This window comes from Callospermophilus lateralis, chromosome 10 (assembly GCF_048772815.1).
Source record: "Callospermophilus lateralis isolate mCalLat2 chromosome 10, mCalLat2.hap1, whole genome shotgun sequence".
Taxonomy (NCBI): Eukaryota; Metazoa; Chordata; class Mammalia; order Rodentia; family Sciuridae; genus Callospermophilus; species Callospermophilus lateralis.
The window spans coordinates 26695600-26718473 of NC_135314.1; the positions used below are offsets into that span (position 1 = coordinate 26695600).

Sequence of the window (22874 nt, forward strand, 5' to 3'; positions counted from 1 at the left end):
AAAGTTTCTTTTTTCTTGTAAGGGGGAAGAACTGTTTAACATTAAATGTTATTGTTTTCCTTTCCGAATTGCAGACAGAATTCTAAGTTGGCCTCAAATGAACTCCTCTATGTTAGGTAGGATTTTCTGAGGAATGTTCATAAGTGTGTGTGTGTGTGTGTGTGTGTGTGTGTGTGTGTGTGAAAAAGAGAGAGGGAGAGAAAAAGAGATTTTAAGTAATTGACTCATGCAATTGTATAGGGCAGTCTAGCAGGCTGCAGACCCAAGGAAGAGTTTATGTTAAAGTGGAAATTTGAGGGTAGTATGGAGGCAGACTACTCTTCCTTGGATGAGATTGGTGGGAGTGTTCTTATCTTAACACCTTAAACTGATTAATTGAGGCCCACCCTCATAATGAAGGGTGATTTGCTTTACTTAAAGTCTACTGATTGAAATGTCAATCTCATCTATGAAATGCTTTCACGACAACATTATAGATTCGTGTTTTACCACATATTTTAATAATATGATCTACACATGTTGACACACAAAAATAACCATCATATCTGCCCTTGGGTACTTGTGTTGTTGTGTGACCCTCACTCTGCTATGTGACTTAATTTTAATTGAATATGGCAAAGGTGACAGGAGTGACTTCATAATGAGATTACAAAAGCCTTGTTATGAGATTGCCATTATTACTTTTTTGGATTGCACATTACTCTGAAGCAAGATCCCACATAGAAGAGTCCCATGTGGCAAGGAACAACCAATAAGAAAATGAGGCTTTCAATTTCACAGCCTCTGGAAAATTGAATGTTGTTGACAATCATTGTGTGAGGCTGGAAAAAGACCCTTTCCCCAGCTGAAACTACAAATGAGACCTTAGTCCTTGGGCCAACAGCTTTTTGCCACCTTTTGAGAGACTACAAAACACAGAAATGAGTGAGATGATTTAGTCATAGAAATTGTGAGATTAAGAAATGTGTATTATTGTCAATCACTAAATTTTGGAATAATTGGTTGTGTAATAAAAAATAACTGATATAGAAATTTGAATTAATATAAATATTGATCAGGGTTATTCATAGGTAATCAAATCCAAGCTAATTTAAGCAAAATAAAATACATACAAGTTACTCAGAGCTCAAAAGTTTTGTAACTCTCAGCTTGCAGAAATTACTATAATAATTACTACTTCTGCCACAACCAGGAAACAGCCGAATCAAGAAGTCACCACTGCAGTGGTGAGTTCCAGAATCTGTCTCACTGTCTCTGTTGAGATATGTGACATTCAAAAAGATGCTTGGAGTTAATGGAGATAACGGGGGTTGGGGGAGGGGGAGCATGGGAGGAATGGAGGAACTTTAGATAGGGCAAAGGGGAAGGTGGGAAGGAGAGGGGACAGGGGTAGAAAGACGGTGGAATGAGTTGGACATCATTACCCCAAGTACATGTATGAAAACACGAATGGTGTGACTCTATTCTGTGTACAACCAGAGACATGAAAAACTGTGCTCTGTATGTGTACTATGAATTAAAATGCATTCTGCTGTCATATATAACAAATTAGAATAAATAAATAATTTTTAAAAAACTGCTTGAGACAGGCACAATGGTGCATGCTTGTAATCCCAGCCACTGGGGAGGTTGAGGTTGGAGGATCTCAAGTTCAAAGTGAGCCTCAGCAACTTAGGGAGGCCCTGTCTCAAAACAAAATAAGGGCTAATGAAGTAGTAGGTCATGATAACACACTCCTGGGTTCAATCCTTAGTGCCAAAAAATAAAAAAATAAAAAGCCTGCTCACACTTTGATTTTTCCCTATGTAGTACATTAGTGTCTACAACTTGGTGCCTATAATAGCTGGGATCTGAGCAGTCAGTTATAGCAGTCAGGATAGTTAGATATGTTTCCTCCCTTTCTTCCCTACCTTTTCCATCTCCTCTTTCTCTTCTTCCTCCTCCTTCTACATACTGATTTTCGGGTAAATGAATGATAGATGTCCACACACACACACACACACACACACACACAAACCCTACCCAAATATCTAGAGAATAACGTAAGAAATCATGTGATTAGATTCTGTAGTATAAATATTAAGTATAACTTCTGTAAGAATTGCCAAAAAAGAAATTTAAAAAATAATGCCATATAGTAAGTAGGAATACAGAATTTTGCAGGTCAACCAACATTAAAAATCCCAGCGTTGAAATTAACCAGCTATGTGATCTTGCATAAGTTCCCTAAACTCTTTAAGCTTTTATTTTTCTCTTACAATATGAGAAAACCATTTGTGTCCTCTTCATCATCAGGTGAGAATAAAAAGTGATGAGGTATTTCACATTATGAGCACAGTGCCTGGCACAAAGTAAATGATCAATAAGAGGTGTTCACTCTAGGCATGTGAACTGTGGTTTGTGGTTTAATGATGCAAGCTGCATGGAGAAAGTGAGATTTAAGCTGAGCTTAAGAAGGAAGAACTAGAGTCAAAATTGGTGAAAGGTTTTGATCTCACCCAGGGAGGCCAATACAACAACAAAAAGTGGTGAAAGGCAGGTGGGTAAGACATTATCTTTGCACAGGGTCCTAGCACCTTTCATAAAAGGCCTTAAAAAGCACTTAGAGTCTAGTGCCTTATAAATGGATAAATCGACATGTTGAAATGTGGCATGTCATCTTAGAATAGGTGAGTAATGGAGAGGTCAAGGTAGGTCACTCCCAGGTTGGTATTCTAACCACTTAACTGCATTTCTTACTTGGCTCCAAACTATTAGAGTTGGGAGTTTTTCCTTCTGCCCCCATGTTAACATCAGCATTGACATAGCCATTAATAACAGAGACACTAAAGGAAGAAAATGAGATTAACAATGGCATCCCATCAGCTTGGTCTACATCAAACTACGAACAAGAGAAGTCAGTGTCAAAACAGTGCATGTAATCCTTTCCTTCATTTCTGGATCTCATGACTTGCAACAAGCCAACATATAAAGCATAGGTTGTATTCATTAAAGACTGCACTTTTCTTCCCTGCTTAATTTTTTCCTATTATATGTATTATTGCATACAACATATTCTGCCACCAATTTATATGTGACACTTTTGGGTGGATTTAATTGGTTTTTCTCCCGTAAATAGAGATTTATGTTAAACTAAAATGGAATCAATAGATTAAGGTTAATTATGCCCTGTTCTCCTTTTTATTTCCTGGGCGTATGATACGATTACTAATTGAATCTAATGAAAGCCATAGTTATCTCTTTAATCATGTTTTTAAAGAAAAAGCTATAAAGCAAAAAAAAAAAAAAAAGTCCATTCCCACTTCAATTTTCTCTTAAAAGCTTTGTCATCCCTACTGGCTTTGGGTAGATCAGGAATCACAGCTTATTTCTACTGAAAGGGATTTTAAGTTTCTCAAATCTTCATTCTATGGATGTGAAGAACTGAGAGGGTCTTTGGATCTTGCCCAATTTATTTACAGACCTGGGGGCAACGAGCCAGATTTTGGAGGGCTGATTTAGTTCTTTTATATCATAAGAAGGAATTAATATTTTTACTCATTGTCAATCACTTTTCTTGCATGGTTGTTTGGCTTGACCTTGTTCCATTTGTGACCATGAGGATTAAATAAAATAATGATATAAGTGTCAGGAAACATGAAATGTAATATTAAATATGAGTTGTTCTTTCTCTATCTGAAACCTGGTGCAAATATAATCTCATAAGTCACAACACATTTAGGGCTATTTAAGATAGCTCTCCGTTTCAAGAAATCTGAAAGGGATTTTTTATTTTTGAAAAAAGAAGACTCTTTTATAATGCAAATAATCATCCCCTAGGTAACCTGTTTTGCCATCCTGGGTATTTATAGTGCTATGAGAAGAGTTTGTTACTTCAGGATTGATAGACAGCTCACTTAGCACACCAGTAGACAAATGGCAAAGTTCATATGCAATTTACAAGCTCTATCCTTGATGGATTAGATATGGTCTCTGTGCATTCTTCAGGCACTACAAGCCATAGGATCAGCCCTGAGATGAGGGGCCGTGTGTGGATGCTATATATCACCCTCTTAGAGAAATCAGAATTCATTAGCTCTCGAGGATTGTTACCTCGAGACAGGAGCTGTGCGGGCTGGCAAGCAAGTCTCCTTTCCCAGCAGGATGAGCTGACTGTTGCTTTTTCTTGGTTTTATTCTCATGGGAGGATGAAATCTGTTTTTCCTGAGAAGCATGGCACTATTACGGTAAAAATCTGGGGGCGTTCAATTGCAGAATGTCATCTAAATTCATGGTTCCTTAAGTGTCTATTTTTAATTAAATGTGTTGTATTAAATTACAGAGCATTTCTAAATGATGATGGTGGTGGCATTCACAAAAAGACTCATGCTTTTAAAACACATAACTGTGTGGTCTACATACTTGTCTTCATATAGTACTAAACAATTAGTATTTGTGCTTCAATAATGGTAAGCTTTCTGAATTATTTGTTTCCTAGTGACATATGGTGTTACATTTTCTCTGCATTTTTTGTAGCTGATCCTCTGGCCAATAGTGCTTATTTGTGAAATCTCTAATCTAGATGACAGATGAATTCTGTATCTTTGCAGCTAAGTTTTAGTGCTATGAGAAGAGCAATAACTTTATGTTGTCGTGAAGGTACTAAGCATAAAATCTATTTTACCCCTTGCTAGTTATGTGATCTTAGGCAAGAATCTTGACAATTCTCTGTCTCAGTTTTCTTCTTAATAAACTGAGGATAATGTGATGGTATAAACTGCATAGCACAGGTTTGAGGATTAAATGAATTACTAGCATGTAGAGCCCCTTGAACTTGTGTGTGTTCTACCATGATTGTTCTGCAAGTGCGTAAAGTCAAGACTTTACTAAAGGGAAAACATTGAAGCCTGGTCACTCTTGGTCACTGACTTTAACTAATTGTGCTAGGCACATTTACCAAACTTCTCCTTTGTGACATGTTCCATACCCTGGGAGAGTTCTTCATGGTGTTTTTTCCCACATGTTTATAGTCAGGTTCAGAGGCAAGACAGAGGGGTTCATGACTGATAGACTCCTTCATATTTGTGATCGCCCTCCCTTGTTTTTAGAACAGGGTTGATAGCTGGATACGCATTCTTTCCTCACTCTGCTGTCTTCTGGTGCACTGCAAAATGATTCTTCTTTATTAACTTTGATGCATCCTAGTTATCCTCTTTGCTAGGTGGTCTTAGAAGTTTTAAAGGGGACTGAGGATGTAGCTTAGTTGTAGAGCACTTGCCTAGCACGTATGATACCTGGGTCCAATCCACAATATCACAAAAAAAAAAAAAGAGGAGAGAGAAAAAATAAAGAAGTTTTATTAACTGTTATATCTTTTTTTGGTAGGAATTTTTGTTGAGGCACAGGAAGATGAGAAGTTTGGAAGTGGCATTTTCTGAATTGCTGCACTATAATTTAAAAAAAAAACCCATTTTAGTTATGCAGGTGAATTATCTTTGTTCTTTCAAGAGATTGTATTGAAAAGTAGAAATCAAATAATTCTAATGGAAATTCATATGCATATATACAAACACCTATATACATGTCTACATATGTCTACATATATATGTGTTTGTATATATGTTCAGCTCTTGCCTGAAATCAGAATTTTATGTAACTATTAATGAAAAATTCACCAAATGAGAAATAGCACCATCTATAAGTATTTTCAATGTGCTTGGCATCATGCAAGGATTTAATGCACATTAGCTTATTTAGCCTTCAAAATTAAGAAAGTGGAATCTGAGAGGATCCTGAGATCAATAGTCATTGATGGTAGATAACTGAGAGAAAATTACTTGAAATTCTTCATTGTTTCCAAAATAGGGATGGGTACAGGAAATGCTGCCTCAAAATGTGCCACCTTGGTATACAGAGTATTTTAAGCTGAAGGAAATTGAGAAAAAACATAGAAGGAGGAAGTTCTCTTTGACCTGCTTCTACCTTCTCGTTCCTAAAGTGGGTCATAGAGACCAATAGTTTCCTTGCCCATTTCTCCCCTGAAGTAGGTCACAGAAACTAGGATTTCCCTTGCTCCTTTTCCCGGATGCAGACCATAAAACCTAAGAAGGTTCCTCTCTGATATTCTCCCTTTCTCCTCTCTGGAAGGCTCTCTGGTCACAGGTATTCTGCCTTATCCCTGGAGAGAAGACATGTCACATAAAGAGTCTAGGAAGCTGAACAAAAAAAACAGACCTTTTTAGGCTCCCCAGGATCCCACCAGTAGATCATACCTTAGTATCCTCTATACCTCTGTGTGACTGTCCATAAAAATACAGAGATTTCCCTAGAACTTTGGATTTTCATTTTTAAGTTATCCATGCCATAATATATATATTCTTTAATAAGTACTTTCCTCTTTTTTTAAATCTGTTTTTCATTATAGAGGTGCCAGCCAGGAACCTTGAAAGGTGAGGAAAGGAATATTTTCTCCCTTATAATAGTGTCAGTACATAGTAGATGCTCAGTAAATGTTTGTTAAATGAACTGCCAATGTAGGAATGAATGAATTGTACAGTTCCAAATAAGTATAGTAGAATAATTTAATCAAGATAACGCACTGCATGCATGACCCTAGGCAAGTCAATTTACCATTTTAAGCCTCAGTTAACTCACTTGTAAATCAAAGGTAAGATCCCATCAGTTTCACAGTCTGAAAAATTCACCATGGGTTTTACACTAGCAGTTACTGTCAATCATTTTTCTCTGGTATAGAAACACCTTTGATATTTCCATTAGCTAGAAAACAATAGCTCCTAACATGTACTTCATTCTTCCTTTTGATGTTGTAATTTGAAAATGAGATTGGTAAACCAATAATGCAAGAAACATGTACAGATTAGTCTCAATACCAAAGAATAGTCATCTGAAACCAGGGCCTGAGAATCGAAATATGATATTTGATATCCAAAATGTGTCTCTTCTTTTAAGCAGCACCCTTTTCTTCATTTCTTTTACTCTCTCAATACATATATGTATACGTGTGTGTGTGTGTGTGTGTGTATTGATATGACCTAGTTTCATAGTTATGTAGAAATGCTTTTCTCCTGGAGCCTGCCTGCATGCACATTATGAATATCACAGGTTGAACATATTCCTTAGTTTCTGTTGATTCATTTGTAATAATGTGCCTATGTTTTACGTTTTTATAACCATTTCAAGGAGCAAAAATTAAATGAAGCCACAAATTCATCAGTGAATGAAAGGAAAGATCAATTATCAGTGCTAGGTTTAGGGTATAATAAAATGAGAACTAACAGAAGTAAATTTTACCTGGTATTTATGGTAACTGTCAAATTAATGGACAAAATGGAATTATTTCACCGACACTCGGAAAGGGTGTCTTCCTTTTGGAGTTCAGACCATAAGAAACACCATGCATGTGTGCATGCACACACACTAACAGCTGTAGTTCTAAAAATAAAGCCGTATGGAGTCTTTCTTGACTTGCCCCTCCAGAAATAAAGAACCAACCAGGGTCTGAACTCCAAAGTACCAGACAGTCTGCTTATGTAAGCACAAGTCAGAGTGGGAAGGCAGTTTATATTTTCCACAGCTGCTTTAAGTCTAGTACAAGCAGTACTAAAAATTACTTAACCAGTTCAGTAGTAATCTACAACTAGGCGACACCCAGGGAACAGACCTATTATTCTAATTAAGTAGACGGTGCCCTGTTTAAGTAATCCCCTTTCCTCACATAATCACACTTCAGACCCGAATTTAATGTGCTCGACTCCAGGCCCTGGAGGAAGCAGGCTGCCTAAGGAGAACTATATTAACTCTTTCATCTTTGCCAGAATGTAAAGAAGTTCAATTTTTTTCCCCAAGCATTCATTAAAAGAAAATTTGTTAACAAAAGATCCCCAAATCTAAGCAGATTTATTAGAAGAAAAAAATTGGATGACCCATTTCCAACAGAAAGAAGTGAATAGTCCCTAGAGAATGTGATAATATGTGTCCTAAAAATCTCTATCCGTGGTTTGAAATTATTTCAGTCTTAGTCCAGATGTTCCCAAAACTCAACCCAGAAGCTAATTGTTTCTCTTAGCTAATTGTTTCTCTTTCCCCACGATGCATGATCAGCAGTCACAAATCCTTAACCAGTTTCGTGTGTGTACAAACTTGACGACAAGTATTAATTTAACAAAGGATTCACTGGGTGAAACAGGTGACAGCTGGAATAATAAATACACCGTTGCCCTGAGTTCAAGCATTCTAGGCTCAACTGCACATGAATTTTGTGAGCCATCTGGAATTAATCGGTTTGAAAGAAAAAAAAACCCAAGGAAATACTGATATACTAAGCTGATAAGCTGACTTAAAAATATGGTGATTCAAATTTAAAAATGTAAGATGTATCTACTATTTTCCATTTTCCTTTTAGTAGAGTCACCTTTTGTACTGGCTAACTCTAGACTCGATCCCTTTCTATTCTCACAAAAGGCAGAATCTATTTTAAAAATTGCAAGATTTGTAATCTCAAGAGAGCAATCTAAACCCACAGAGCAAATGATTGAGTCTTGGGATAGTTGATTCTGACCATTGAGACATTTGGCCCAGGCAGCATAGATGGTATGAATAAGGAGCTTGCCCCTTCCTAGCAAATTCCAGATATACAGGACAGAAAATGTGTCTACAAAGGGAATGTCCATGCTCTCTCCTGATGACCATTCCTAAACTGCTTAAGCTTGTGTGTCTGCTGATCTTGGTGAAAGAAACACAATTAGCTTCCAGACTGAGGCTTGGCAACATCTAGACCTGAAGAATTTCATAAAAAACCACCGTGGATAGAAATTGGTTACTTTGGGGACACATGATAACAAAGCCCAGAGAATTTAAGGTGTGGTCAGTTAGACCATTAACTCCTCAGAAACCTGCTGATGTCTCAGCTCTCCACAGGTCTTAGTTCCTAACTCTCACATCCTTATATACACTCTACTCTGCTACTAGATGTCCTCCCTGGGTAATCCACACAGATTTCAAACTTGTCAAAACTTTTCTATAAGGTGGGGAACTTGTTTCATTATTCACTTTCAGTAAAGCACTGCTCAAAAACTGAAACAAACAAACAAACAAAAAAACCTCCAAGATATTCAAATTTATCCTCTGATTGCTCAACAAGAAATACAGTACGGGTTACAGGAATGACCCCCTTAATCACTATGCTGGGGAAAGATTCTGATTTGACTCTCACAGGCTGATACCATTAAACATTTGAGTAACAGAACCAACTTTACTTTTTAAACAATTTTTTATTTTTTTTTTAGTTACACATGACAGTAGAATGCATTTTGACATATCACACACACATGGAGTATAACTTCCCGTTCTTGTGCTTGTACATGATGTAGAGTTACACTGGTCGTGTATTCACTTATGAACATAGCAAAGTTATGTCTAATTCATTCTACTGTCTTTCCTATTCCCATCTGCCTCCCTTCCCTTCATTCTCCCTTGTCTAATCCAGGGACCTTCTATTCTTCCCTCCTACCAACTTTTCTTTTTCTGATTTTCTTTCACCATTCTTTGTAGCTTTGTATTTCTTTTTCCCACTACATGGAATATTGTTCCAAATTTTTTAGTACAATATGCAAATTTCTACCATATCAAACAGATCAAACTTCCCAGAACATGATCTGCTGTCTATAATGCAGCACAAGTTCAGTACACATTTTTTGAATGAAGGACGGGATGAACAAAAGAGAATCTGAGGGGTTCTCAAAGAGGCCTGGGGGGGAATTTTAGCTCTTTCGAGGATGTTAGAAAATATGGTGACATATTCTTCCCCTAAATGTGTAATGGATTTTGCAAACCATTCAGTTGCTCTGAAGAGAAAGGTCAGATGAATCACACATGATTTCAACATCCATAGGGTATTGTAATAATCTACTTTCCCTCATTGGCAAAAGAAGGTACCAAGCTGGTGGTGTAGCTTGGTGATGCAGCCCTTGGCTAGTAAGTGAGAGACTTCTGGGTTGGATCACCAGAACTGCAAAAAAAAAAAAAAAAAAAAAAAAAGAAAGAAAAGATACTATATAAAGCAATTAGCATACTCTGGCATTCATCTTTCCCCTTGGTTTTGGTGTCTGAAGTTGTGAGGATTTAATTACATGCTTTGATTTAAAAGATCAGTTATGTTTTTGTTTTTGTTTTTGTTTAACTGGAAAGAGCTTAGAATGAGGTATAAACTCTAGTTAATAGGGAAAATACCCTAACATTCTTAAAGTTGCAAAGGTGAAAGAAGAAAACAAATAAAAATCTCTGTGACACATTACTGAAAAAAGAAGAAAACACTCGTCATTTTACTAGGTAAGACAAAATGAGCTGCACTTGATTTACACCACAAGGCTGAGCACTATTTGAATTCTTTCTGATTTCTTAAAGTGGTTTTATTTTTCTTTCTTTATTTTACAGGAAGCTTCTAATTCTGACAATGAAGAACCAAAAAAGAGAAAGTAAGTCAAATTTACTCTGTAAATTTTATGTTCTCTTAGTCCTATAAAGTGGAATGTGACTATTTTTTTATTTTTATTATTATTATTTGTTTTTACTGTCCTGTGCAGATCTGGGTGTGTATAACTCAGAAACCATTTCTGTTTATGCTATTGCATAAGAAAACTGTATTATGCCATTTCTGTAGACAGGGATGTGAAAATTAAATTTTCAGAAGAAAAAAATGTTTAAACTAGGCTCAGATTAAATTAGGAGCCTAGTTGAAAACATGTGTCTATTGGTGGCCTACTAATCTTCTAAAGAGTTCATCTAATCCAAATACCAATGTGTTTGCAGAGTTTTGGGTTATTTAGGTCAGGCCCGGCTTTACATTCAGCACACAGAGCTGCCAGAGGACGTGACATACACATGTGGCAACAGGCAACAGAATGTTAACTAGTATGCAAGAAATACACAGGGGCAGGAAACTGGTTTAGCTGGAAACTTCCAGATTGGTTGCTGAGGATACAGAAAATTAAGCTTCCTTGTATCTTGGTCTGAGACCAAATTGTGAACTGGGTGAGATTCTCTGGGTGTCCTCTTTCTCCACAGCCCTTGCCTTCTCCCAGTCCATGTGCTCTGTATTCCACATTCTTTCCTCACTTTCCTGCTCAAAGCATTCTTCCAGTTGAGAAGTTGAGATTCAAACAAGCTCCATGCATTTGGCTTAACTCATGAATCCACAGACAATTCACAGTTCAAGGTGCCTGCCAGGCAGGGCGAGTTGTATTTTGCCAGTCTCAAAGTACTTAAACTGCAACATTGGCATTTTAAGCATGAGTTTAATCAAATAAAGAAACAGCTTTGGCAGTACCCTTCTCAGTCTTCCACCCCAACCTACCTAGCTATTTATCCATGGATAAGCAACTCACTAATTCTAGGTCAAACACTTAAACAAAATTGCAGTTGTTGGTTTATGATTAATGCGTTCACAGATTAGAGGATACCAAAGCATCAAGGGGCAGGTGGAAGATAAATTAAAGGGAAGATACCTGAGACTGACCAAATTATGCTTTTTCCAACGAAAGAATCTACTAAGGTGCTCCTCAGACTCTAACCAGTTAGAACAAAATCGAAGACTCTTTGAGTTCCTCAATTGTTATTCCTGAAGGGAATAACATGGCATGCCTTTACATACCTACCTCTTTTGTTACAGCATAAGTAGCTTTTAGCCAAGAGATGGCCTAAGCATTTGGAATTAAAATTGTTAAGTAGGAAAGAAACTTACATATACAGGTTTTTGCTTACAGTCTGAAGCAAAAAAAAAAAAAAGCAGGTCAATTTGGCTTTAGTTTAATGACTACTGAATATCAGTAGTGGAAGTCTGATGCTCTAACAAGGGTAGTTATGTGCATAGGATGTGAGTATGTTCATTCATGCATGAATCTATTAACAAAGTTGAGTAAGCATAGTCTTATACTTTCTGTTTTAAAACATTGTATTATGGAAAATTTCCATCACATACAGAGAAGGAGATAATGATGAACTCACCTGCCAAGTTTGAACAACTACTGTCGATCTTATTTTGGCTTAACTCATTTTACAAGCCCACCCCTATTTCCACTGTTTTGTTTTTATTTATTTATTTTTAATAAAGCAGATAGCAGCCATATAATTTCAAATTTCAATATATTCTGTTATAAAAAAGAGCTATTTTTTGAAAAGCATAATCAAAATACCACTACTTCACAAGAACAAAATAAGGAAAATAACATCATCTCACCAAATACACAGCCAATGTTTAAGTTTCTCTATTAGCCTTCAGTGCTTTTCATAGATCGTTTGAGTAAGGACCCAAATAAGCTCCATACATTGCCTTTGCTTCATGTCTCTTAATTTATGTTTTTATTTGTTGAAGACACTGCATGTCTGGAGGAATCTTTTTTTTTTTATTTTTAAAATTTTGCTGATTGAATCCTTGTTATAGTTTTTAAAATGTCATTTCCTATATAATATGTTTCTTGTAAATTTTAATTAACTCTCAAGATGTGATAAGATTCAAGTTTGATAAGCATATATATTTAAAAGCAGGTCTTTAGGGACTGTGAGCTTCCTGTTGCATTGCATTATCAACCACATTTTATAACCTCGGTTCTTATGATGGTGGTACTGTGGGTACAGACTTTATCAGGGTGATCCATCCAGCCCAATGTTGCCCATCAGTCTTTTAACTAAAAGTTTGAGAAGCAATTGATGATTATTTCCCATATCCATTGATTTTTGAGGGATTACATAATAATTCTATCAATTTGCAGCATTCTTTTTCTATTAAATAGAATTATAGTCTGTCCCCTGTAGTCACAAGTTCCATATCTGTGGATTTAATCAACTGCAGATTGAAAATACTTTCAAAATTGTGCCTATACTGAACATAGACAGAATTTTCTTATCAAGATTCCCTCGACAAAATGGTTCAACAACTATTTAGATAGAATTTATATTGCATTAGATATTATAAATAATCTGAAGATGATTTAAAATATACAGGATGATGCATACAGGTTACATGAAAATACTATATCATTTTATATAAGTGACCTAAACTTTGACACATTTTGATATCTGCAGTAGGGTTTAGGGAGTCCAGGAACCAATCTCCTGCAGATACTGAGAGAGGACTATATATAGGAAAAAAAACTTTCTTCCATTACTTGCTCAGTTTATGTAGAAATGGTCCACTATTTTCTTTTTCAGATTTTATGAATGTTAGTTTCTTCATATTGCATGAAAAATTCCAGGTCAAAATTATATTTGTGTTAATAATAATTTGCATCTAGGGTCAAGAAAGTTCAAAACTAGAGTCAGACCTCAGAGGTAGAATTTAATTCTTCTCTCAAAGGCATTGCACACATTCTAGCTTGTTTAATTAAAATCTTATATATTAAATATAGATTTAAATGTGTGTTTCTCTTATTCTTCTAGGACATTCCGGAGATGTACATCTGAAAATAAAATATTTGGTTAGTGATTCATAAGATTACCTATATGAATGCTGTATTCTGTTTCCTTAAACTTTATTTTTTCTGCTACTGCCGTAAAGCAATAATACATGATTAGTGGAAGTCATATTGAGTTGTCTTGAATTCAATAGAATTTTTAAAAATTTTATTCTAACTTTAAGACTAAAATAAAGAAATCATTGATTTATTTGGAATAATTTCCTTTTATATTTAGAAAGACTCTCTTTGATGGTTTATTAGTTGATTATCTTCCAGCTCTCCACATTTGCTTTGGTTGGCCCATGGTCAAGGTGACCTGTTAGAGATCCTTCGTATCTTTGAATTTAGAAGCAAATAAAAATGAAGCTGAATATAGTTTTAGTTGCAAAAGACTTTTCTACTGCGTTTCACACACCAGGATGTCCCTTTAGTTTCGACTATTATAACATCCATAGTAATAATAAGGGCAATTGGTTTGATTTGCATTTTAATTCTAAAGTAAAAATGTAATTCTATTAATAACTTTTAGAGAGTTAATGGATCATCTCCCTCCTTCCTTTAAAGAATATAGGGAGCCAGTCATTCTAAAATTCACAACGGCAAAACATCTGGATTACGCAGTCAAGAATTCATTTTTTAGTGTAGTGTGTCACACCTATGGGAAACCCTTTCTCCTTACCTTTTTTCCCACAGAGCCTATGAGTCTGGTGTTCATCCCCCTTTCCTTCTTTTCCAAACTGATTTCCTGATAGGAACTGAAAAGCTCAATCTGATTAGGGTGATCATCCTCAATACGTGCGTATTCCAAAGATATCGGCACTTTAATCAGGTTTGATGTTCTTCCAGCCCTGGCATTGATAGGGACTGTGCTTTATCTAATTCGTTCGAATCCTGTGGGCATTAGTTGTTAAATATTTTCAGTAGCAGATCTGGTTTGAATAGGGTGTGGTATTACATAAAAGAAAGTAAGGTGAAATTTAATTTTCCATCAAGATCATTCTCACGGTCATCTATTCTATTTACACATACAAGATCAGGGATGTTTCCATCTTAGCAATTCTTGGTGATCATATGCGTTTTCTATAATCAAAACATGAAAGCAAATAGTGACTTTAGAAATAACACAGTATGCTGAATGTTTTCATACTTTGCTTATAATTACTTAAAATTTATTTTTTTCAGTAAAAATATAACACATAATCTTTGGCAAATAGATGAGAGGAGACTCTAGTTCTTCATCTGCTGCGGTTCTTACATGTCCAGGCCTTGCTTTAGGTACTTTAGATGTTGAAAGGGACCAGGTTAAGCAAATCATGATCCTTCTGCTCAAGCATTTTACAGTTTCATGAAATTATCATAACTCAGTGTTCTCTTTACATACTTATAATTTTGTTAAACATGTTGGGAAATGTGGAGGGTGGGGATATTTTAACTTATGTAAAAAATGGTAATGAATTTAAGAAAACTACTCCAAAGAATAATGCAATATGATCTAGCAAGAAGCACTTGTGTAATAGCATTGTACCACACATGCGTGAGTGCTTATATGAACAGTCCACAGGTCACCTGGGGCTTTCCATCAGAGACTAGAACCCTCCAGAATGGGCTACAGAGCTCTCTTAACATATCACTTAGCAGGTTACAAACCATGTGCTGAAATCGTTTTGAATATTTCTTATACTTACTCAATAGATATTACCATGAATTTTGCTAACTAATCTTCTTCTTTACTTTAGAAGGAAAAACTGTGAATGACACAATCTGGCAGGAACCCAGCAAGGCTGAGAATAATTCCCACATCAGAAGGCCCTGTCAGCTAAAAGGTAATTGCTAAATTTATTTCAGCTGACTTTGCATTTTTTCCAAAGTAGTTTAAAGGGCAGGTAAGAAAAATTTACATCTCTCACCATTAAATAGGGCATTGTGGTCCACTTAAAAGGAAAAACAAATAAGATATCATGAGTAGTATTAGAACTTGTTGAGATCTCTCTTTATATATAAATGACATATATATGTATATTTATGTGCATATATATATATATATGGTTATATACATGCAGTCACATAGATACACATATAAAAAGGAAGTAATATCTAAGTTGCCTGTTGTAGCAAAAAGCAAAGAATCAATTGCAAGTAATATTTGAAAATCTTTAATGTCCAAAATAATTTTAAAATTCATTAAAAATTAGCAAATAGAAAAACCCTTTAAAGATAGCAATATATTTAATAGTCATTATATTGACATTCTAAAAATTAACTTAGGAGAAATAACATTGATTATTAATGTAAAATTATGCCATTTCATAATTTAAAAATTCCCATGAGGAGGAAATTAGCAGTCAGGTATAGAATAATTTATTAATAATAAATGACTTCATAATTAAAATTACTTAACTTTGGGAAGATAAATATTTATGCTAGTCAGATTTTCATCACTGTGACAAACACCTGGGAAAAACAACTTAGAGCAGGACAGAATTATTTTGTCTCACAGCTTCCGAGGAGGTTTCAATCCATGTTGACTGGTCTCATTGCTTTGGGCCTGAGAAGAGGCAGAACATCATGGTGGAAGGGCCTGGCAAGGAAAAGCATGTCAGTTCACGACAGCTAGGAAGTACAGAGAAAGGAAGAAGGGGGTCAAACAAGAAAACACCCATCCAGAGGATTCCTCCATTGACATACTTCCTCCAACCACGCCCTAATGCCTCATTTTCACTACCACCCAGAAATCCAGGCAACCACCAATGATCATCCATTGATGGGATCAGAGTTCTTAAGATCCAATCGTGTCCCGAAAGTCCCACCTCTGAACATGGCTGCATTGGGACCTTTAACACATGAGACTTTGGAGGACCTTCCAGATCCTACCCATGAGTTCCAAAGATAAACAAAACTGTAAAAAGTTAGTCTATTTAGTATTCCTCCCAAGGTTATTGAAACAAGAAATGACCAGTAATACTAGGTATTAATAATTTAAAAGTCGTTGATGTTTAACTAAAAATATTTTTTAATATTTTGGGACAAAGGGAATTTTAATGTATTTTTGCAGTTAGGACCTTAATATTTGTTTGATTCTATATTCTGTTAAGAATTTTTTTATTTTAGTTTTCCACAAAGCTCTTAGGTTTATAAATCAATTATTTATGAAAATAATACTTTGCCTTTGAAATATTTCAATTTTATCCAAGATTAAGTAACATTTGGCAAGTGATTTTAATTAAATTTTTAAAGATTTAAAATTTTCTCTGTAATAAGTGAGTTAAACATTTCAGGATTTTAGGAAATATTTTCTTTTAATTACAACAAACAGAATGTTTTAATATTATCATGTTTTCATTAGATTCTGTCTTCAGATGAATGCTAGTTATATTCATCTATATAACTGGCATTCGTCTGAGTCAGTCAAACATTTATCCATTTATCTGTCATTTTGTCTATTCATCCACCTATCCATCCATTTATCCTTCCCTCTAACAAGCACGTGTTATAATTTAAATTATTGTTTTTTGATTTATGGTTAATGAAGCTATAACTGTATTATATATTATTTTTAATTAAGAAATTTGCCATAACTTCCTGTAAGTATTCAATTTTCTACAATTGCCATTGTAAGAAATGCTGGCTTTGTTTTACTTTTTACATTTAGTAGTAATGGGCAGGTAATTCTGTAATAGTTACTCTGACAAAACAGCAAAGGATCTTGACCTCAGATGAGGTGTTTCTGATTGATGGTCTTTTCTTTGTCAAAGAAGAAGAAGAAGAAGAAGAAAACTAGAAAGCTTTTACAGAATACTTCCCAGCTTTGATATTTCTCAGGTTTTTGTGTGTTCATGTACATTCAGGTTGTGTGTGTGTGTGTGTGTGTGTGTGTGTGTGACCAAGAAATTCAGCCCACATTTCAGCAGTAGCAGTTGAGTCACAGGACATTACCTAGGGATTAATGCTGTGCTGGGAAGAGTTGATGGCCTGAGACCAAGGATGTCGGTGACATTATAAATTGAAGGGAGAAATTTAGTGGGGGAGGGAGAACCACAAGTTGTGGGCTCAAATTTTATGGGTGTAGTAGCTTCATTTGGATGTCTCAGAGTATTTCTAAGCAATTAGTGCCCTACATATCAACCCATAATATTTCTTTCTCATTTTAAATAGTACTTTTTAGCAGTTAGTTGCATAATTACTTAAGAATGGTTTACTGTGCCTGAGGATAGGCAGTCTGGAATCTAGTGACATGAAGATGAGAAAGTGTATTGTTGTTGTTATCATTGTTATCATTGTTGTTATCATCTATAGCCCCTGATTTTTACTGAACACTAATGTTGAAATTATAAAGACAGCCACAATAAAATAGAAGAAGAAAATATATAGAGAAAATAATGGTAGGAGAGACATTAAGTCTTAAGAAACCTACAACCTCAAAGACCAAAATTTCAAAATGGTATTTCTACATGACACTCATTCTATTAATAGCATGTACCCCTAAAGAGTATTTGGATTTGATGCAAAACTTGCTTAGGCTCTATTTAGCAGAGGATTTGTGCCTGTCCTTTTAATTCCTACAGATATTCACATAGCTCCACAACATGGCTATGCTATATCTGGCAGAGCAAAGAGTAAGTTGAGTGGCAGAAGCCTAATATTCTTTCTTTATTTTGTCCATTTCCTTTTTCTAAGGAGAATTTTGTTTAAATCTACATGCATTGTAGTAAGAGATTACCTCTGTAAAATAAATATATATTGCTCAGGACTTTGCCACTTAAAAAAACTCAAATAGCTTAGGTGTCAAGGCAAATTAATCTCTAATTTATGTTAATTATATTTCAGCATTGTAAACAGGGATAATATTCATTGTTTTGTAAATTGATTTCAATTCTAAAGTTTTAAATTTATTTTGGCTTTTGTTTTATGAAAAAAAACTGAGAAAAACAAACTTTTGAAAACTATGAATTGGAGTTCATTGAAGATCAAGTTGGAATTTACATAAAGATAGATTCAAGAACAAGGTTTTCCTACTTCATACCAAAAATTACAAAGAATAAAAGCAAAGCAATATTTTTAAAAATAATGAAAAGGAATCAAAGCATTTGGGCATGTAGTTGATTTTATAGTCAATATGACTATGATAAACTATTCCATATAAGCATTTGAAAAAAAAGCATGTAAAGGAAATAAAGGAATAAGAAATAAGGACAGGAAACCATGGTTAGTAGTAAAAGCAGTGTTAACTCCATTCACACTGCTGCAGAATTACTTTAAAAATAAATCCTCTTTACATATGATCTTGTAAATTTCATTCTCAAAAGAAAACCCATGGGGAGAACAGTGGTATTCTTAGGGCCTTCTATCATGTGAATGCTATGGTTTGAAACCATTCTGTCCTGAATTTTACTCAATATCAATATTTGGCCAGCGTCTTTGAAGTAAGCATATAAATATTTTTGGCTTGATTTTTAAGACCTCATTAATTCTTTTCTCCTCCTCCTCCTCCTCCTCTTCCTCCTCCTCCTCCTCCTCCTCCTCCTCCTCCTCCTCCTCCTTTTTCTTTTTGGTCTGATTCCTAATACCCTCATTTAAAGACAACGAACAAAGTCACAAATGTATTTACTATACTGAATAATATTTTAGTAGCACACTTTTCTTTTTCTTTTTCTTTTTTTGGCACTGCTGGGAATCAAACCCAGGACTTTGCATGTGTTTGTGTTCTATCACTAAGCTACACCCCCAACCCTACACATTTAATTTTAAAAAAAAATAAAGAAAATGTTTTGCAAGAGCAGGCACTTCAACTCTGACTAGACTGCACTATAAGAGGAATGGCAGAGAGAAGAGCTATTTCACAACTGAATGTCCACTTATGATGGCTGAATGAACTCCCTGAGCAAAGGCTACCTGCATGGGAGGCAGCTCTTAGACTTCCAAGGAAGCTCTTCTGAATTCAATAATGGCAGCACTTAGAGATCCTTTTATACAAATAAATCTTGAATCTTGGATCCTTAAATTATTTACATGAATTCTTAGGATTATAGTTCCCTATTTGAAAATTATTATAGTCAGATGTATCCCTATTAGAATTACCTAGAAATTAATTAGAAATAAAGATAGTTTTCTTTAACTCAACCAGTTTATTTTTCTGCATATTCATTTGAGGGAAAATTTGAGTATCAATTTTTATGTGGGGTGGTGCATTCCTATGCATACCGATGTTTATGATCCACTATGCATTTCATGCTTGTTCTGGTGATCTGTTGCTCAAACAAACCACACTAATATTTAGTGATGTAAAACAATATTTTTAAGGCTCATGAAATTCAGACAGATATCAGGAATTCAGTGAGAGCAGTGCTTCTTGATATGATGTCTGGGACTTCATTTGGGAAGACTTGAATGACTGGGAAGACATTAAAAGTTTGGTGAATGATCATATAGAAACTTCTTCACTTACCTGTCTGGCACTTGATCTGGGATGGACTGGGCTCAGCTTGGACACTCATCTGGAGAATCTATATGTGGCCTCTCCAAATGACTTTAACTTCTCTGGGCCTAATGGTTAAGTTTCAAGAAGAAGCAACAGAAAAAAAGTTTCATTCCACAACAAGGGATAAAGTGTTGGGAAATGAGCACCTTAAAAGATCAAGGCAGAAACAATAAGTCTTCTTCTAACCTGGCCTTGGATGTCACAAAGCGTCATTTCTACCACATTCAACTGTGACTAGTGAGTCACCAAGTTTAGCCTAAATTCAATCAGAGGAGACTCGAACTCCATTTCTTGATGGAGTAGTGACAGGTCACACTGCAGAAGAGATATGTTTGTGGCCATCTTTAGAAAACTCAATCTGCATATTGCCTAATTTAGCTATTGCTCTTTGTCACTATTTAGACGCAAACTACTCATGTGGTTAAAAATGCTATCTATATGGGGAAATATTTGGGAAATTTGCCAACACACATTATGGTTAATCTTCATAAAATGCAATTATCCTGGTGTCCAGCCTTAGTCCCAAACCCTCACAGGCCCCAGTTTTCTATAGCAGGGGTGAAAACTGGTAATTCTGTCATTGAATTTATTCTGAAGACAAGCTTGTTTGTGGCCATTTGATATTTTAAAACTCAGAAATTTTTACATTAAAATCCACATATTCATACTTGTTTGAAAAACATGAGGGAAACCCAAAATCCTGGACCCAAAGTCTCAGGAGAGTTCATTTAGAGAGCTGAAAGCAAGGACTACCTTTCAGCTGGTGAATTGGCCCTCTGGCTCACTATAGCACATCCATTGTCTCCTTGAGCAATCCACTTCCTGTAATATTTGCAAATGGTTGTATTTGCAACATTGATCTCCAAATTCTTGCACCTAATACTGAGAGACCATTTAAATTTGGCCACAGTTACCCACACGGCTCTCTCTCCTCATATAACATATCCAGAATTGCCCTCTGGAATAATGGATCTCAATCTCTGCACTTAAACATGGTCCACTCATTCTGTACTATAGGCCCGTGTTCAGTGCATTTGTACAAACACTGCTGAATTTGTAATTTTCCTTTTTCTTCCACCTTGCCTTAGTATAGATATTCTTAAAGCTTTCATTCGGGCCCTGACTCTTGCATAAGTACCTCAGGTCATAATAATCTCATCCCATCCTATTGTGTCTGAACCACTCATTGTAACCACCTTGTATTATTATGTAAGTTCATTGTACATAATCACATCCAATTTCCTCAGAGAGATTACAGATTCTAGAGTACAGGAGGCCACTTACCTTTGTTCATACTTAAAGCAATGTCTTCAGAAGGAACTCTTCAAAATTCATTTCAAAGGGATCAAAAATAAATAGAGAAAGAAATATAGGGAAGAAATATTGTCTTTTGAAACTGCAGAAACAAACAAAAAACAGGTTGCAAAAATCACAACTTTTGGCATCCTGACCCAATGATAGAATATCTTGTTTGAAAGAACCACATCACAGAATCAACTCATTTTAAAATTTAGAGTCCTATTGGAATCCTATAACATAGTGACTTTGAGTTTAAATATTTATTTATTGGTGCAAATAACTCTGACACTATGAATTTAACTTAAGTTTTAACTGAAACATATAAAGGGAATTTGAGGAAAATTCTGTTCTCACTGTGCATGGAGGATAGGCTTCACTTCAGTGCACAATAGGGAAAAAAGGAATTGTGGAAAATTCTAGCAGTGATTCCAAGTAAAAAGGAGTGAAGGTGAAGAGAATGTTTACTTGTTTGGTGGCCAGGTGATTTTTTGTGGGTCACAGTCTCCTCATCTATAAAATAAAACAGATTAAGTAACCCATAGGTTTTTTCCTCTTTTAACACATTATATAATTCAGATTTAAATAAATGAAGCTCTTTGTACAGGGTCTGAAAAGGAATTGCTGTTATTTTTGAAAAGGTTTCATTTAGCTACAAGCAAATTCCAAAGCTTTCACTAAAGCATGCATAGAATAATTTTGACATAAATAATTCATGTTGAGAAGACCCAAGCTAATGAAGCTCAAAACCCCAGGGGTGGATAGCTTAGTTTAACAGAAACAGGTGAGGTGATAACAGCAGGAAATCATAGTATTTTGGAGTTTGAAGTGGCTTTTGTAACTAGTGTGCTATCCTTTTATTACCAAGAGAGAAAAAGTCCCAGAAAGATTTGTGGCTTGCTTAAGGACACAGCTGGTTGGTGGCATTTTGAGTTTTAATTTGTTATTTCACTATTTTATTTTGATCTATTTCTTGTAAAAATAGTACACCTTTAAGAAAAGAAAATTTTATGACCAAGCCAATATAAATTCATAAATAGACTATCTAAAAACACAGTTAATATTAAATTGCACCTAAATGTCCTAAATCTTGTAGTTTTACTTCTGTTTGATTTTTGCAGTGTTGGTGTCCAGGGCCTCATGTGTGCTAGGCAAGAACTCTAATACTGAGCTAAATCCCAGCCCTAAATCTTGTCATTTCTGACAATCTATGTGTAACCTTTATTTCTTTCTATAGATCTAAATGAAGATGGCTTTCTTTTGAACACTAACATGAATACCTTTCAAGAAAAAGAACAAGGAACTGCTTATCAGGTGAATAATATGAATAATCAACATTTAGTTGGTGTTTTGTTACTGAGCTCTCTAATATGCTAGATATAGTGTACAATATTTAGACAGCCCGGTAGCTACTTTGTAGTTAGTTGTTGTTGGTTGTTTTGTGATTGATAAACTTAGGTGCCTATGAATTGGAACATAAATGAAAAATAATCAAATAATGATTTGAGATAATAAGATTTTGATTGTGTAAAACATCATGCTCTATGGCCTTCTGATAAAAAGAACTCTGGGTCTGTTAAATTAATATACTGGGATGTTCTCTGATGAGACTTTTGCTAAATACTTGGAACTATTTGACAATCTTCAGTGTGAGG

General features: G+C 35.2%; 1 protein-coding gene across 1 annotated transcript in view; it reads left to right on the top strand.

Annotated features, from left to right (window-relative positions):
* Nucleotides 1–22874, top strand: part of Samsn1 (SAM domain, SH3 domain and nuclear localization signals 1) — a 152936-nt gene that overhangs the window by 12902 nt on the left and 117160 nt on the right. Inside the window, exons 3-6 of the mRNA XM_076866976.2 lie at nt 10432–10472; nt 13432–13469; nt 15185–15271; nt 22457–22533. Of these exons, the coding sequence (XP_076723091.2) occupies nt 10432–10472; nt 13432–13469; nt 15185–15271; nt 22457–22533 (243 nt within the window). The remainder of the gene's footprint in view (nt 1–10431; nt 10473–13431; nt 13470–15184; nt 15272–22456; nt 22534–22874) is intronic.